General features: G+C 38.2%; 1 protein-coding gene and 1 pseudogene across 1 annotated transcript; one reads left to right on the top strand and one right to left on the bottom strand.

Moving 5' to 3' along the window:
• LOC111720830 overlaps positions 1-14,679 on the bottom strand; it is a 35,575-nt pseudogene extending 20,896 nt beyond the window's left edge.
• A 535-nt stretch (positions 14,680-15,214) lies between these two features.
• LOC100932742 (protein FAM50A) lies at positions 15,215-16,793 on the top strand. Its single transcript, XM_031953095.1, has one exon. It carries the CDS (start codon positions 15,370-15,372, stop codon positions 16,450-16,452), a length of 1,083 nt encoding a protein of 360 aa, XP_031808955.1. The 5' UTR covers positions 15,215-15,369; the 3' UTR covers positions 16,453-16,793.
• Positions 16,794-17,151: the final 358 nt, after the last annotated feature.

Here is a 17,151-nt window from a genome sequence, read left to right as displayed (position 1 = left end):
TCTTCTGAGGGCAAAAATAAAAAACAAAAAGAAATCCTCATAGAAGGAACAATGGGAGCCTTTTAAGTGGAATTTATATTTCCAGACAGGAGCCTGGGCAATCAGTAAGACCAAAAAAAATTAGTGTGCAAGTCTTAAGTGAGTCTTATAAGTGAACACAGAAGACTTCATTTCCATTGGAAACATTATTCAGTGATCTCAAATTGCGTTCCAAATGCATACACAAAATCTTAAACATCAATACTTGTGGAAAAAAATAATTACAAAGGCATTAAATAATAAATGTCCTAAAGGAAATGAACATTAAATCATATATATAGTCAGTGAAAAATTAACTTGGCAATAGTGATTTACATGGAAGTGATGAACTTGCCATATAACAAGAACAGAATATAATAACTGAAAAGCCTGAGAGACATGGAGACCAAGAAAATGATTAAAGACTGAGAACAAAGCCTGTAAGCTTAGTCATTAATCCTCTAAGCACATACGTCCTGCTAGCCTCAGCCCAGGAGCTTAAGGCTACCACAAACACTACTGTTGCTGTGGCCACTGCTGACATGTTTTAGGGCTGGAGAATGAGGTTGGCAAGCTAAGATCCAGGGTAATGAATTCTTTTAGAGAAGACTCAAGCAATCTCTTTGGAACTCCAGAATAAGTTTTTAAAAGATGGCATCTAATACCTTTGGAGCATCTGAGGAACCTCAGAATACATTCAAAAGGTCATATCCTCCAGAAAGCAAAGAAAGGTTTGTTATCATTTGAATTCCCCTGATGGGAATGTAATACCAGAGAAACTGAGGCAAGCAGATATTGGTTTTTAATCTTTAATGTGGAGCTTAAGCTAGCTAACTGCATGGGACTCTTGTCCAAAGCATTCGGCCTAGATGAACGGAGGCAGGGAACTTATATGGGGTTTTAGCTAACTAGGGTATGCAAGCAGGGACAAGCTATAATTCCAGGAAAGGATCATAACTTAGTCCTGATAAGATAGGGGTCAAGATAAAAAGGTGGCAGATAGGAGACAGTGAAGCAAGGGTCAATACTCAAAAAGAAGGGGAAATTATCCTAGCAAGGATTGAGATAATGCATCTGGAGTTTAACTCAATGATATGTAAAGGTAGTAGAATCTTCAAGGTTTTTTCGGGCTCTTTTTCTAAACTCAATTTTCCAGTCCTAATGGCAAAGAAGGGGGGGTGGCTATGTCTTTTTTTTTCTTTTTTATTCAGAGCTCAACAGGAAGACTAGTGACATCTTTGGTATTGTGACCAGCACAACACAAATGGTTGAAAATAAGGAAACCAGATTGCTGAGAATTCAACAGAGCCATTTATTAAGAGAAAAACTATGCTGCTTATATATCTTAAAACCATATGTTATTGTGAAAAGCATTATTCTGTGACCAACCCTGGTTTCTATGATCTAATTCTCTGAAGCATGTTGTTATTTTCTGGAGATTCGATCTTGTGTAAAGTTCCCAATGCCCCAGTAAATGTGCCAGGACCATATGCTTTCTCATGATCTGAAGCTTAAATACACTCTTGATTAATTTTAGCAGGAGGAGAACATCCCAGTTATTGGAGTCTCTAGCTTCCTGGGAGTTTTCTATATTTAGGTCTCCAGTCACCATTACCATATCATTAGTATATCCAAATAAGCCCAAAGATCATATTGTCTTATGTGAAGGTGAGGACACAAAATTGCAACTCAGAGCTAAAGAGAATATATAATCATCTTAAGAACATGATGAGAAATGTGACCAAAAAAAAGGAGGATCGAGTCAAGGAAACTGAGGCTAAACCCAAGCCTAACAAGCACAGCCCAAATTGGGCACACTCATACAACAAAGTCCTCAATCCACCAGGTGACAAATTCAGCATCTCTTTCTACTAAATGAAGCTAGTAACAGCATCTTCAGATTAGAAACTCTTCTGTTAAGGTGTCAAGATTTATAGTTTCTATATACTACAAGTTGGGGTGAGGGAGGAAGAAAGAGATTGATCATATATGTGAAAATTTTCATGGAGCTCACTGCTTAGACTTGTCTTCTAGAAACAGCTAGGGTTACAGAAGACCAGGGAACAAAGGGAACAAAGAAAATAAATGTTCTGAGAGCAATAAGAAATTCCCCAGGTTTGCATCCAAAAATTAGTATGATGGAGTGAAAGGAAATGGAGAAAGAGCTCTTGCTCTATTTTCATAGATACTAGGAATATCTGTGTTTTCGTGGACAAATGTGCATCTAGGGAAAGTCCTGCAGCAGTAGCCATTGACAGTGTTACTAGGCAACTAAAAATCCATGTAAATCATGTATTGGACAAATGCTCAAAGAATGTTCCCCCTCCTTTATCAAGTAAAGGGATACAACTTGTGTTTCAGAAAGGTAATAGATCATTTAACTCACAGAATCTTTAAATTATAGAGTCATGATATAGGACTTTTACTTTTTATGAGGGCACTAATAATATTAAATCTATTTGTGTCCCTTTAAGTTTGCCTTCACAATGCATTGTTTTTCAGAAATCCTATGAGGCTTTTTAGCCTCTTTCCCACAAAAGCCAGGGAAAGATTCACTAAGCTGCAACTTGAAAGGGGTATTGGATTTGATTTGAGCTCTGCAAGAACTTCAGTCACAATTTTCCTTTTCCCTGGTTTGTAGATCTATTCATTTTTATTTTAATTAAAGCTTATTTATTTTACATACATGGATAATTTTTAAATTCACCCTTCTAATTTTTTCCCTCCCTTCCCCTTACTCCCCCCCCAGATGGCAAGCAATCCAATATATATCAAATGTGCAATTCTTCTATACATATTTCCACAAATATCATGCTGCACAAGAAAAATCATATCAAAAAGAAAAAAAAATAAGAAAACAAAATGCAAGCAAACAACAACAAAAAGAGTGAAAATACTATGTTGTGGTCCACATTCAGTTCCCACTGTCTTCTCTCTGGGTGCAGATGGATTTCTTCAATATAAGACCATTGGAACTGTCCTGAATCCTCTCATTTTTAAAGAGAGCCATATCTATCAGAACTGATCGTTGTATAATCTTGCTGTCATTGTGTATTATGATCTCCTGGTTCTGCTCATTTTATTTACTGCCAGTTCATATAAGTCTCTCCAGGTGTCTCTGAAATCATCCTGCTGATCATTTCTTATAGGACAATAATATTTCATAACATTCATATACTATAATTTATTCAGCCATTCTCCAGCTGATGGGTATCCATTCAGTTTCCAGTTTTTAGTCCTACAAAAAGGGCTGCTACAAACATTTTTGCACATATGGGTCCTTTTTCTTCCTTTAAGATCTCTTTGAGATATAAGCCCAGTAGAACACAGGTGAATCAAAGGGTACGCCCTTTGGGCGTAGTTAAATTGTATGGGTAAATTGTATCTAACTGACTTAAATTCATTAATTTCTCCCTGCCATTCTCATAAACCTTAAATGCCTTCAACTGTGTGTGCCCTTCACCAATGACTATTGTCTACTAAATTTCTTTTTTAAAGCAGGGGAGTGGGGCCTTCCAATCTTTTTCAAAGGCCTTATTAACCTATCCAATTTTTCATGATATTTTGGTTATTCATATTTGTCTAATATTTTTTTCTACTGTAATCACCTGATAGGGAGAAACACAAATCACTCACAACTTTAGTTCTTCAAAATAAGCATTTTGGATAATATTTAAAGAGCCATTTTTAATGCTGTTCAAATACCAGTTGATGACTAAGCATTAAAGAGTAAGAAGAGTCTGAAATTTTCCTTGTACAAGTTATCATTTTGGGGAATTTCTGCAATCTTCTGTCCAGTGAAATTGGAAACATTAGATTTGGAAATTAACTAAATTGGTAACGTACTATCAGTAGATAAAAAAGAGTTTTTCAAATGGAGATAATAGACTACAATTTTCTTGAAACTATTCTAATCACATTTCATTACAAAATCCATTTGATCCATTTAGGGAAATGTTCCTCAGTCAGACTAAATAGCACTGTATTTTTATATTTCATAAACCCTTGTATTCTGGAACAAGTTTTTTTTACCATGCAAATAGAGAATATAAGGCTTCATGCTGGATATCTACAAGGTGAACACCAAATTCTGGAGTATTGTTCTACAAAATTTAGCAAACTGACACCTTATATTAATATGCACCCATTGTCCTCAATATTTAAGTGCTTGTAGAAAGCTATTCTTAAACACTGCTTACTTGCCTAATTATGGGAAACTGGCATATGAAATTTGTTAGCTATAGGTTTTACTTTTTGAGGATTTTGGAGATTCCTTTATAGCCAAGATTTACTTGCTATTTTCTGAGTCTACAAAGTACAGATTTAACTAATTTTAACTAATTTAACTAATTTAACCAATTTAACTAATAGGTTCTGTTTGAATATTTTGGAAGTCAGTTGTCCGATTATTTACATGGAGAGACAATATTGTTAATGGTGACTACATTCTTAGACTGGATCACATAGGTCTATTTAACCCAGAATATAACTGAACTATGAAACCTAATCACCATTTATAACAATGTACCTATGGGAAAACACATTTTAGATACTAGCTTCTAGTGGCAGTAACATACTTGTTAGCCACATCCCTGTCAATGATAATTCCCCCTTTCCATGTGAATTCTGAAGCTCTAAGCCACTAGTGGTGATTCCTGGACAAGAATTCCAGCAGAATGGGGTGGTGAATGACAGAAATGGAGTATCCATTGGGGAAGATGAGCAGATGTGTTGTTTTAAATAGAGGCAGAAGGATATTGCTTTCCCTCCTCTTTTCTCTTTTCCTTGTTTCCTACTGTATCTCGCTGCTGTAGGCTCTGAAACTGGGACTCTGGAATCATAGGAAAGAAATGTTAATGCATCTTTGTTCTTTTGCATGTTTGTTGGAATTGCCTGTATTTGGAGATCCAAAGACTCCTAACATCCTATTCTCAGTCTCTTCTAAAATTCATTAAGAAATTAATTGTCCTTGTATTTTTAATTATGCCTTAAAACTTTTTTAAATGCAGTTGGAACTGTGCCAACATTTTCTCTATGACCGTGTCAAGAAACTGCTTATATTTCTCACACTGTAATTTTGATAGGGCATTTTCTTACTTTTGCCAGGCAGAAATAGGAATAACAGTTTCATTTAACCTAGAAATCATGTGATTAAAAAAAAAAAAAGAAGATAAGCAGGTAAACATATGTACACAAAATTTCTCAAGGTAGGAAGATTTATATGGATTGCCAATGATGATAACATATAAATATAAGTTCCTATCCTGAGATGATTATGAATAACCTTAATGAATGCCAATATACTGCTGATCAGAGGACACTATTCTTCTGGGAGAATGAAAACAAGTTTCCATGACAACCATTATGAAGAAAGATACTTAGGATGAAGAAGAGAAATCATCTGCATCCAGAGAGAGAATTATGGAGACTGAATATGGATAGAAGCATAGTATTTTCTCCTTTGTTTTTTTTTTTCCTCATGGACTTTTCCCTTTCGGTCTGATTTTTCTTGCAAAACGTGACAAATATGGAAATATGTTTAAAAGGATTGCACATATTTAATCTGTAACAGATTGCTTGCTCTCTTGGGTAGGGGGGAGGTAAGGGAGGGAGAAAAATCTGAAACACAAAGTCTTACAAAAATGAATGTTAAAAATTATCTTTACATTTATTTGGAAAAATAAAATACTATTGAAAATAAAATGAAAAAACATAATATCATTTAAAAAATAATCTAAAATTGTGATAAGCAGTGGCTGTATTTTCCAAATAGTATTTCTCACACATCTTTACTACATTTCTCCATGTTTATTTAGCAATTTACTATCAACATCACATGTTCATCACTTTATTTGGACAAAAGCGTAGGTAATCTGATTATCACAGTTATAGACAAATAATTTAAAAGACTGAACCTTAGATGGCAGAGTCATCCTTTTTCCTTTTTGAGCATCCTTTTTCAATATAAATGAAGGTATATCATAATGTCACAAAGAATTCCCTTATCTGGCATATCCTAACTTCAATATTCCAACTGCCTCCCTTCTCTGTTCTTTCCTTACTCTTCAAATAAAAGAGATGCCAAAATTTCTCATTTTGTACCTTCTACCCCTTTCACAGTCAACTGATATAGCATCTCTAAAGGATAATAACTAAGAAATTGAAAATCTTAATTGCAGTAATTAATGTAAAATTGCCATAATTAACACATGAAAGGGCTTAATAACTAGGGAATAACAATAGCTACATGGATTTTCTATTGATCAGAATGAATGCTGAACAAATTTATAATGAATTGAAAGAAATTTATTATTTCTCCCTCACATTAATAATCAATTATTAAATGAGGGCCAGGATTTTTTTCAGGACCCTGTAAGTTGTGTAGGATATTGAAGGCTATTGCTGATGATAATGAGATTGAATTAACTTTTTCCTCAATCTTGCTCAGACCCTACCCCACCTTAAAAGGAATTAAATCTAAGGTGGGGAAGCCCACTGTGCTCTATGGGGTACAGATGGAGATCAATCTTTGATTAGATTGTTCAAGGCTTGGCATTTTAGAAAGAAGTAACATAATAAATGTTCAGCTCTCAAACCCTCATTAGAATAGGTCCATCTCTTATTGTAATAGTCATTTTCTCTCATTGTTAACCAGAAACTCAATCTTCCTAAGGGAATTAAACTGTCAGTACACCATGTGTTTTGGCATTTGAGCATGTCACTAATTTTATTGGGGACGTGTTAAGATTATTAATTAAATAATTAATTACCCAGAAATTGTTTCTCAAACTTTTAAAGCACAGAACAAAGTATTTATTAAGCCATTGCTTTGTACAATGCATTATGCTAAGTGCTGAGTATATACATAGAAAAGTAAGGCTGCTCTCAAGGAGCATTCTAAATGGAGGAGACAACACAAATGTGCTTCATGGTTCTTAAGGTACAGCAACAGATGATAAATTAATCTTTTTCACCAAAAAAAAACCAAACTTGTCATTTTCTGATATTAAACCATTCAACAGACTTTGGGGGAGTCTTCAGTTAGCTATGGCGACAGCACCTATATATGTAGTTTCCAGGCTGCCTCTCTCTAGAGTTATTAAAGTTAAACCAGGGGGTTTAATGGCTGAGGGTACTGGGCTTGAAGCACTGTTATTTCCAAAGTTCTCAGGGGCAGGGTCCTGGACTGCCTTCATCAGGAACTGATGGTGAAGGTGATAGTGAGTTTGACTTACCTGTCACAAGCTTCCTCCTGTTTCTGTCTCTCAAGGTACTGCTTCAGTTAGGTTAGCTTGCCTGCTATGCTTGTGAAAAGTCATGGGAGTGGCTGGTTCTCTTTTCCACAGGAGTTGCTTCCCCAGGTGAAGGTTGTGCTGGGGTCTGCCACTCTCAGAGCTGTTGTGGCCAAGATTATGAGAATCCATCCGTAAACGAATAGGATTATTTAATACAAATTCTGCATCAAAAACCTCATGAGTAATGGCTATTGCTTTTTATCTATTTTGTAACTAAATTCCATAAAATAGCCTAAAACTGCGCTAAGACTTTTGGAGTGCCCTGTATATATACACATTGTCTCTTACAACTAGAATTTAAACAAGGATGGTTTTTTTTTGGGGGGGGGTTTCGTTTTGTTTTGTTTTGTCAGAGTTAGGCATAGTACCAGACAAATTGTACATAATCAGCTCTTAATGATTGATTTAATAAGGTTCAATGAGTTGAGATTTCAAAGAATCCAATTTAGACTTAATACAAGAAAAAAATTTTTCTGGACAATTTAATCTATTCAAGCAAATAGGGTTTTTTTTTGGGAAAAAAAAAAGCTGAGTTCCCATGCAAGTTTTCATGGAAAATTTAGTTAACCAAATGTTAAATATTAAGCAAAAGAGATTATTAGTCTGCCACTGTTTGAATTAGGTGACTTTGAAAGCCCTTCCTAGACAGAATTTAAGTGGTGTGTAACAAGATGTAGATACAAGGTTAAATTTAAGTTAAGGTTAAAATTAAGAACTAAAAATGATGGAAAGAAGGACTGGTAATACAGTATGAATATAGCACATGCTAAGTAACTATTTTTTTTTTTTTTTTGCATTTAAACCAATTACCAAAATGGACCTCTAGCCAGAGTGACCATTTAGTCTGCTGGATCTCTGAAAAGAGTTGCTAGTAGATGAATGCACTTGATTTTTGTGTAACAAATAGGTAAAGACTGCTCCAAGGAAGATTTGCCCTCTGGAAAGAATATATCAATCAATTGGTAAAGAAATGCAGATATTCCAAAAGTTATTAGTTATCAGTGTGAGAGGTTGGTTTATAACCAACCAAAATCAGGAATTCTAAAGTTGTCCTCCAATGGCCAGAAATAAAAAAAAAAACAAAGAAATAAAAACAACCAACTCATGAATGGAGACAACTGTTTGGTTCACATTTATAATGACCTAGGCTCATCACCTGAGGAGACTTCTAAAAATGCTCCTTGATCCATCCCTCAAATAGAACATGATACATAGGAGAGTCTGTAAATATCAATTTGTGTCACTATGGTTTCTAAAATTGTATTGTGTATAGACAGATCAGAAAGCTGTTTGAAGGCATCAAAACATTAACTTTTCAGGAAGCAAAGTAACATAGTATGAATACCAAAGTGTGATAGGTAGGGCACTATAAAGAACAGTGTACTAAACTCAGAAGTACTAAAACTCAAAAAGATCAGAGACTGGCAAGAAACACTGAAAAAAAAAAATCTTTTAATTGTTGCAAGAAAAAAAAATTATCATTTGGTTAGAGTGATAACAGAAAGCAGTTTCTCCACTTGTATTGGTTTTTGCCAAGAAAGAACATCTTCGAGCTAGAGAGAACAGGACAAAGGAAGTTAGAGTCAAGACAATAGGAAAAAAAAAAAAAGATAATGAGCTGTTTTTACTGAGTTTAAAATATTAGATTTAAACAAACTGTGAAGGGGCAGCTAGGTTGCACAGTGGGATAGAGCACTAGCCCTAGAGTCAGGAAGAACTAAGTTCAAATGGGGCATCAGACACTTAACTTCCTAGGTGTATGACCCTGGGTAAGTTACCTAACCCCAATTGCCTCACAAAAGAAAAAGAAAAAAAAAAAAAAAAGGAATTGGCTAACAGCAACACTAAGTTCCTTCAAAGATTATAGAGAATAAAAAAGTATTAGACAAAAGCAAAATCTTGTCCTGGTTTTTGAAAAACCAAAAGAGAATGGAGTCTGCAGACTATAAACTAATGAACTTCACGTTAACAAATTTATTACAGATATGGTTAATGAATAGGTAGGAAAGGAAGAACATACGCTGCTAGCATGTTTTATTTTGTTTTATTTTAAATCAAGACCAGGTCGTGCAAAACTAAACTCTTCCTTTTGAAAAAAGATTATTCCATTAAATAAAGTACATAGTTTAAGAAGTCTCTCCTGTGCTATTCTTGTGGAAAAAAGAAGATATAGGTTGCATGTGTGTTGAGGACTATCATGGGAGTATCATCGTGGGGCTTGAATGGAGGCAAAAAACACTCATCTTTAGTCCCTTCTTGACCTGTGTTTTACCACTAGTCTTAGAATGATTGTGGAGGAGAGAAAGAAGCTGAAGGCTTTGACCTCACTTGCAGGTCAAGATATCACCCTCCAAACGCCCCTGGTCCTCTTTGAGAAGGACAATTAACAACAACAATGAAAGGAAACACAATAGGAGTCTTTAGCTACTTCTTTCCCCACCCTACTCCTAGGGAGAGTTTAATTTCTGCCCACAGGGCAGAAGCTTAGCTACTTTGGAGGCAGAGGTTACAGGCTAGCATTATAGCTATCTGTCCCTTTCTTATTTTTAGTCCGAGTTGATGAATGATTTTCAGATTCAAACTAACTTCGGATTGCTGTTTCTTTAATGGGGAAAACAGAATGACTCTAAGATTTGTATCCAAGGTTTGGCTTCCCTTTCCACACAAGGAACACATATAGGGAAGAAGCAAAGAAACCCATTTGTTCAAGTCAAATTGCAAAAACAGACATCAGGGGTAAGTATATATAGGAGAATATATACCAGACAATACAGAGCAAAGGAGCTCTCCTATCATACCCTAGGGAACTCAGCTCACCCTAGAGAGTCCTAGATCTTACTTATGGGAAGCTCCCCAAAGTCTCTCATATAACAAGCTGAAGAACATGGAGACTGCTGGCTCCTCTAATGTGATCTTGGTTCTAAAGTCTCTTCCTTCAGCACCCTCAAGTAAGATTGACATCTCTCATCTTCCCTTTCCAAGGTGGAAGCCCAAAGTGCCTGAAGTCCAAAGAGACTCAAAGACACAAAGAAGAATGAAGAACACGGGCCCACTGAATCTCTTACCAATAAAGAGAATTCCAGGCCAATGAGCTTTGGGGCTGAGGTTACACATATGTGGTGGAATTAAAACCAGATGAATGATTATCCCCAGAATTTTCATTAATGTCTTGATGTCAGCCATGAATGGAGATGACCAGTGAGTGCCCTAAGGACAAATTGATGCAGCTTTTTCAAATGGGAATTACAGGATTCAGACATCTTTAATCATGTGGCAAGTACAAGTTTCTTATCTACTTATTAAAGGTTTCCGGGGAAACAGCAAATTAGAAGCATGAGGTTTATATAGATTCTAGATTAGCAGAAAATTGTCTCCTCAACTGCCTGCTTCCATTCCATTCAGCTTCCTTTTAAACTTTGCTAAAAACTATACTGATATTTCTTTCACATCTTGATCAGACACTTTCTTCACCAATCACATCACAAGATTATATCTTATTTCTCTGGTTTCTAATATTTCTCATATCTGTCTTTCTCTTGCCTGCCTCTCCAACTCTAGTTGGAGTCAAAAAAGAGAGAGGGTTTGTTTGTTTGATTGTTTTTTTTTTTTTTTTTAATTAAAGCATTGAAAGTTCTATTCCGGATTACTCACACTCCCAAATTGTCTTCCCTCCCCATTCGTTGTGAATATTTACCCCCAATATCCACAACCAATCTGAATTTAGGTCAAGATAAGGGTGGTATGGGCAGTACCTCCTCCTCCCCTCTGCAGAAGCAGTGGATTTTTTTCTAAATCTCCCTTTCCATTCTTTTTCTGATAAACAGGACTGGAAACAATGAGAAATAGAGACAATACAATTTTAATTTTTCTTTTTTTTATTATTATAGTTTTTTATTTACAAAACATATATGCATGGGTAATTTTTCAACATTGATCCTTGCAAAACCTTCTGTTCCAACTTTTTCCTTCTTTCCCCCGCCCCCTCTCCTAGATGTCAGGTAGTCCAATACATGTTAAATATGTTAAAGTATGTGTTAAATCCAATATATGTATACATATTTATATAGTTATCTCGCTACATAAGGAAAATTGGAAAGAAAGAAAAAACCCGAGAAGGAAAACAAAAATGCAAGCAAGCAATAACAGAAAGAGTGGAAATGCTAGGTTGTGGTCCATCCTCATTTCCCATAGTTCTCTCTCTGGGTGTAGCTGATTCTCTTCTTTACTGAACAATTGGAACTGGTTTGAATCATCTCATTGTTGAAGAGGGCCACGTCCATCAGAATTGATCATCAGATAATCTTCTTGTTGCCTTGTATAATGATCTGCTGGTTCTGCTTATTTCACTTAGCATCAATTCATGTAAGGCTCTCTAGGCCTCCCTGAACTCATCCTGCTGGTCATTTCTTACAGAACAGTAATATTCCATAACATTCATATTCCACAATTTATTCAACCATTTTCCAATTGATGGGCATCCACTCAGTTTCCAGTTTCTGGCCGCTACAAAAAGGGCTGCCATAATCATTTTTTTGTCTATGTGGGACCCTTTCCCTAATTTAAGATCTCTTTGGGATATAAGCCCAGTAGTAACACTTCTGGATCAAAGGGTATGCATAGTTTGATAATTTTTTGAGCATAGTTCCAAATTGCTCTCTAGAATGATTTGATTCATTCACAAATCCACCAACAATGTTCCAGTTTTCCCACATCCCCTCCAATATTCCACATTACCTTTTCCTGTCATCTTAGCCAATCTGAGAGGTCTGTAGTGCTATCTCAGAGTTGTCTTAATTTATATTTCTCTGATCAATAATGACTTGGAGCATCTTTTCATATGATTAGAAATAGTTTCAATTTCTTCATCTGAAAATTGTCTGTTCATATCTTTGACCATTTATCAATTGGAGAATGGCTTGATTTCTTATAGAGTCAATTCTCTATATATTTTGAAAATGGGGCCTTTATCAGAACCTTTGACTGTAAAAATGTTTTCCCAGTTTATTTCTTCCCTTCTAATCTTGTCTGCATTAGTTTTGTTTGTACAAAACCTTTTTAACTTGATGTAATCAAAATTTTCTATTTTGTGATCAACAATGATCTCTAGTTCTTCTTTGGTCACAAATTCCTTTTTCTTTCACAGGTCTGAGAGGTGACAATACAATTTTTCTTTATCTTTTTTTTTTTTTTTTTAATTTAATAGCCTTTTATTTACAAGTTATATGCATGGGTAACTTTACAGCATTAACAATTGCCAAACCTCTTGTTCCAATTTTTCACCTCTTACCCCCCACCCCCTCCCCCAGATGGCAGGATGACCGGTAGATGTTAAATATATTAAAATGTAAATTAGATACACAATAAGTATACATGACCAAAACGTTATTTTGCTGTACAAAAAGAATCAGACTCTGAAATGACAATACAATTTTTCAACAAAAGTATACCACTAGTCTCCATGTCTTAAGCACTTTCTCCAGCAGGTGGTTTTTTTGGTGATGACTGGAGGGTAAACAGAGTTTTTCTTGCATGGTAGGGCTCTAGCTCCCGCTTAATTTTGGAGAAAGTCAGTCCAGTTATAACTCACTGGCCAAAGACAGTGAGCCTAATTGCCTTGCTAATGCCAGAGTTATCAAACATAAATGATACCATCTGCTTCTTTGGGAGCTCATCCTCTTTCTTAAGCACCAAATTCTTACCGCATGTACCCAGCAGCTGTGGACCCATTGGTTACCAGCTGTCCTGAAAGAATGCCTCAGAAGAAGCGTCTGTTCTCCTGACCTCTTCCTTCTCAACAAACTTTCAAGCAGGTTAGAAATTGCAGGGATACCAAACAGAGCAGAGCTTGTCCCAAGGGGCCCTCAATGACCAGATACATAAAACAAAAATCTTTCCTTTTGGGATCAATAGGCCTTTCTGTGCATTTGTCACTTGTGAGGATTTGTATCTGATGAGAGAATGATCTAGTATCTTAAGTCAAGATTACCTAAATCTAGAGATTTCAGCTAGACTTTCATCAGACATGTCACTCGGCAATTCCTTAATGGAAATCAAGTCAAGAATGATAGAACTATGGGAGTTGGCATTGCCACTGAAGAAATCATCTCTGTTAATCATAAGTTTTAGGTCAAATGAGAAAAATAGTACAAGTTGAAATGATGAAAAAAAAAAAAAAATAAGCTGAGGAAATTTGGCCATGCCTCACATATTATCTGCAAATTACCAACTTGGTTAGACCTCGATTCATTTGAATTGTTGGAGCAAGTATGACTATTTAAGGTCATGTCCCGAGAAAGAATTACTGAAGAATTCCAGCCAAAGTCTCTTAAGGTCCAAGGAGGAATAACTTGAACAATTCGAAGCATTTGGAAAATTCCAAACTTTCTAGTGCTTTAGCAGTCTGTATTATAATTTCTACAGATTAGACAGATATACGGGTTCATAAGGAGCCCATCAAAGAGTATCTATCATATCTAAGAAAGACACACTGTGAATTTGACCCAATCTAAATCTGGTCTTTAAGCTTAAGTACACATTTCCCTAAGAACTCTTAAGAACTTCCTCTCAATACTTTACCCTTGGAACTTAGAAATAATGGGGACAGCAGTCAAATCGAGAAGAAAATATAGGAGAGCCACGGCCTCAAATGGAATGTATTATCAAATCCGAACTCCGCCTATGAGAACATATTTATATAGTTATCTTGCTGCATAAGGAAAATTAGATCTAGAAAGAAAGAAAAAAACCCGAGAAGGAAAACAAAAACGCAAGCAAACAATAACAGAAAGAGTGGAAATGCCATGTTGTGGCCCATCTTACAGGTCAATCACAAAACAAAGCCAAAAAAACCCCTCCAAAACAATGAGCTGGCCCCAGGGAAAAGAAGTTGTGCTGGTAAGTGGAGAAAGGCAAAACGCTTCTAAAAATCACTGTCATGTCACCCAGGTTAAAAACAGAAAGGAGTTTGCTTATTTATAAATAAAACAGCTTTTCAAGACTTAAACAAATGATGATGGGATCTGGTGGTTCATTCACAATATATGTTTTACACTCAAATGGACTTTTTTGACTCCAGTTCTTTAGGAAGATCCAGTGATGGGAAAGAAAGTGTTTGAAGTTCTTTTAAGAGCAGATTGCATAAATAGTTATCTGAAAGAGGAAAGGAGAATGTGAGATCTTAGAAAAAACTCGATATCTCTAAACAGCGCTACCCTTGCCAACGCTACTGCCCCTGACCAGGTGGCTTGCCCCGCCCCTGCCCTGGCCCCGCCCCCGGCCCCGCCCCTGCCCTGTTGTCGTCAGCGCCCCCACTCCCACCCCTGTTGCTACCCACGTGACGCAGACGCAAGCAGTGCGACTGCGTCATTGTGTGCTCTTCAGCCGCAGCCAGGAGACGCCAAATCTTTTCCTCTGCTTCCGGGTCCAGGGTGCTGCGGTTCTAGGGTGCTGCCGAATCCAGGGTGCTGCCGGTTCCAGACTTCTGCCGCGTCCAGGTCGCTGCCGCGTCGACGGTGCTGCCGGGTCCAGGTCGCTGCCGGGTCGAGGTCGCTGCCGTATCCAGGTCGCTGCCGGGTCCAGGTCGCTGCCGGGTCGAGGTCGCTGCCGGGTCCAGGTCGCTGCCGGGTCGAGGTCGCTGCCGTATCCAGGTCGCTGCCGGGTCCAGGTCGCTGCCGCGTCGAGGGTGCTGCCGGGTCCAGGTCGCTGCCGGGTCCAGGTCGCTGCCGCGTCGACGGTGCTGCCGTATCCAGGTCGCTGCCGGGTCGAGGTCGCTGCCGCGTCGAGGGTGCTGCCGGGTCCAGGTCGCTGCCGCGTCGAGGGTGCTGCCGCGTCCAGATCGCTGCCGCGTCTACGTCACTGCCGCGTCCAGGTTGCTGCCCCATCCACATCGCTGCCGCGTCCAGGCTGCCGCATCCAGGGTATCGCCGGGTCCAGGGTATCGCCGGGTCCAGGGTATCGCCGGGTCCAGGGTATCGCTAGGCCCAAGGTGTCGCTAGGCCCAAGGTGTCGCTAGGCCCAGGGTATCGCTAGGCCCAGGGTGCTGCTACTCGCTACCGCCATGGCCCAGTACAAGGGCGCCGCCAGTGAGGCGGGCCGCGCCATGCATCTGATGAAAAAACGGGAGAAGCAGCGGGAGCAAATGGAACAGATGAAGCAGCGGATCACGGAGGAGAACATAATGAAATCCAACATTGACAAGAAGTTCTCTGCTCATTATGACGCAGTAGAGGCTGAACTCAAGTCCAGTACTGTGGGTCTTGTAACCCTGAATGATATGAAAGCTAAGCAGGAAGCTCTGGTGAAGGAGCGAGAAAAGCAGCTGGCTAAAAAAGAGCAATCTAAAGAACTTCAGCTAAAGCTTGAGAAACTTCGAGAAAAGGAGCGCAAAAAGGAAGAGAAGCGTAAAATCTCTAATCTGTCCTTCACTTTGGATGATGATGAGGAGGCTGAGGAAGAAGAGGAAGATGCAGATGAGGAAGATGTAGAATGGGAAAGCAATATGGACGCTAACAAAAATAGACAAGGTTCCTTTCTTCAAAGAGCTAACAGTCTACGTGGAGAAGCAGTTCCTGCAAAGAAGAGAAAATTGGGGAAAAACCCCGATGTGGACACTAGTTTTCTTCCTGATCGTGACCGAGAGGAAGAAGAAAATAGGCTCCGAGAGGAACTTCGGCAGGAATGGGAGGCCAAGCAGGAGAAGATTAAGAGTGAAGAAATTGAAATCACTTTTAGTTACTGGGATGGTTCTGGACACCGAAGGACTGTAAAGATGAAGAAAAGGAACACCATACAACAATTCCTTCAGAAGGCTTTGGAGATCCTGCGAAAAGACTTTAGTGAGCTGAGGTCAGCAGGAGTGGAACAACTGATGTACATCAAAGAGGATCTGATTATACCTCATCACCACAGCTTCTATGATTTCATCGTCACCAAAGCCAGAGGGAAGAGTGGCCCACTCTTTAATTTTGATGTCCATGATGATGTGCGCCTGCTCAGTGATGCCACAGTGGAGAAGGATGAGTCACATGCAGGAAAGGTGGTGCTGAGAAGCTGGTATGAGAAGAACAAGCATATCTTCCCAGCCAGCCGTTGGGAGCCCTATGACCCAGAGAAAAAGTGGGATAAGTACACTATTAGATAAGCACTTATAAAAGATAGCATGTGAATCTGTCACCTCTCCTGCATCCCCACAAACCCACTCCCTTTTTCTTAGATGTGACAGAGAAAGTTAATAGTTCCTTCTAACCCTCGTTTCCTCCTCCATTGTGGGACTTCACCTTTCCCACTGGTTTTCTAAGTATTTCTGGGTTCTCTAAGTGTTTCTGGGTTCCCTAAGTCCACTTGTTCAACTGGGAAGCTGACTTTGGGACTTGTACAGACTGGGTGGGGTTGTGGCAGAATTGGTCCCTGCATTTCTATTCCTTGATTCTATCGTTATTTACGTGTTTTCTTGTTTAAAATAAAGTTTTGTGGCAGAAAAAATGTAGTCTTGCTTTAAAGGATACACACGCACGCTCACGCACACACACATATATATTGTACATGTATGATATGTGTGGGTATGCATATATGTATTAGAATTATAATATAGTCCAAGGTTGGATTTAAAAAACAAAACTTAACAATGTTAGGTGGAAAGTACTGCACAAAAACAGCCTTGTATGGTAGCTTGAAAATCCAGAGGCAATGGAAGGCCTCAAGCAGAATTCTGCTTAGGGGCAATCTCCATACAAAAACAAAGGAAAACCCTCAGAAGCTGGGTTAACTTCTGAGAGCCAGCCACAATAAAAAGCCTTAGGTCAATAGTTAAGGTGGAGGAGAGTTAAGTCACAGCAGCTTT

This window comes from Sarcophilus harrisii, chromosome 2 (genome assembly GCF_902635505.1).
Source record: "Sarcophilus harrisii chromosome 2, mSarHar1.11, whole genome shotgun sequence".
NCBI classification, from domain to species: Eukaryota; Metazoa; Chordata; class Mammalia; order Dasyuromorphia; family Dasyuridae; genus Sarcophilus; species Sarcophilus harrisii.
The sequence above is the reverse complement of the archived record's forward strand: the minus strand, read 5'-3'. Positions and strand labels throughout refer to the sequence as shown.

Coding starts and splice junctions, on each gene's coding strand:
- LOC100932742 (XM_031953095.1), top strand. CDS start 15,370: ATGGCCCAGTACAAGGGCGCCGCCAGTGAGGCGGGCCGCGCCATGCAT.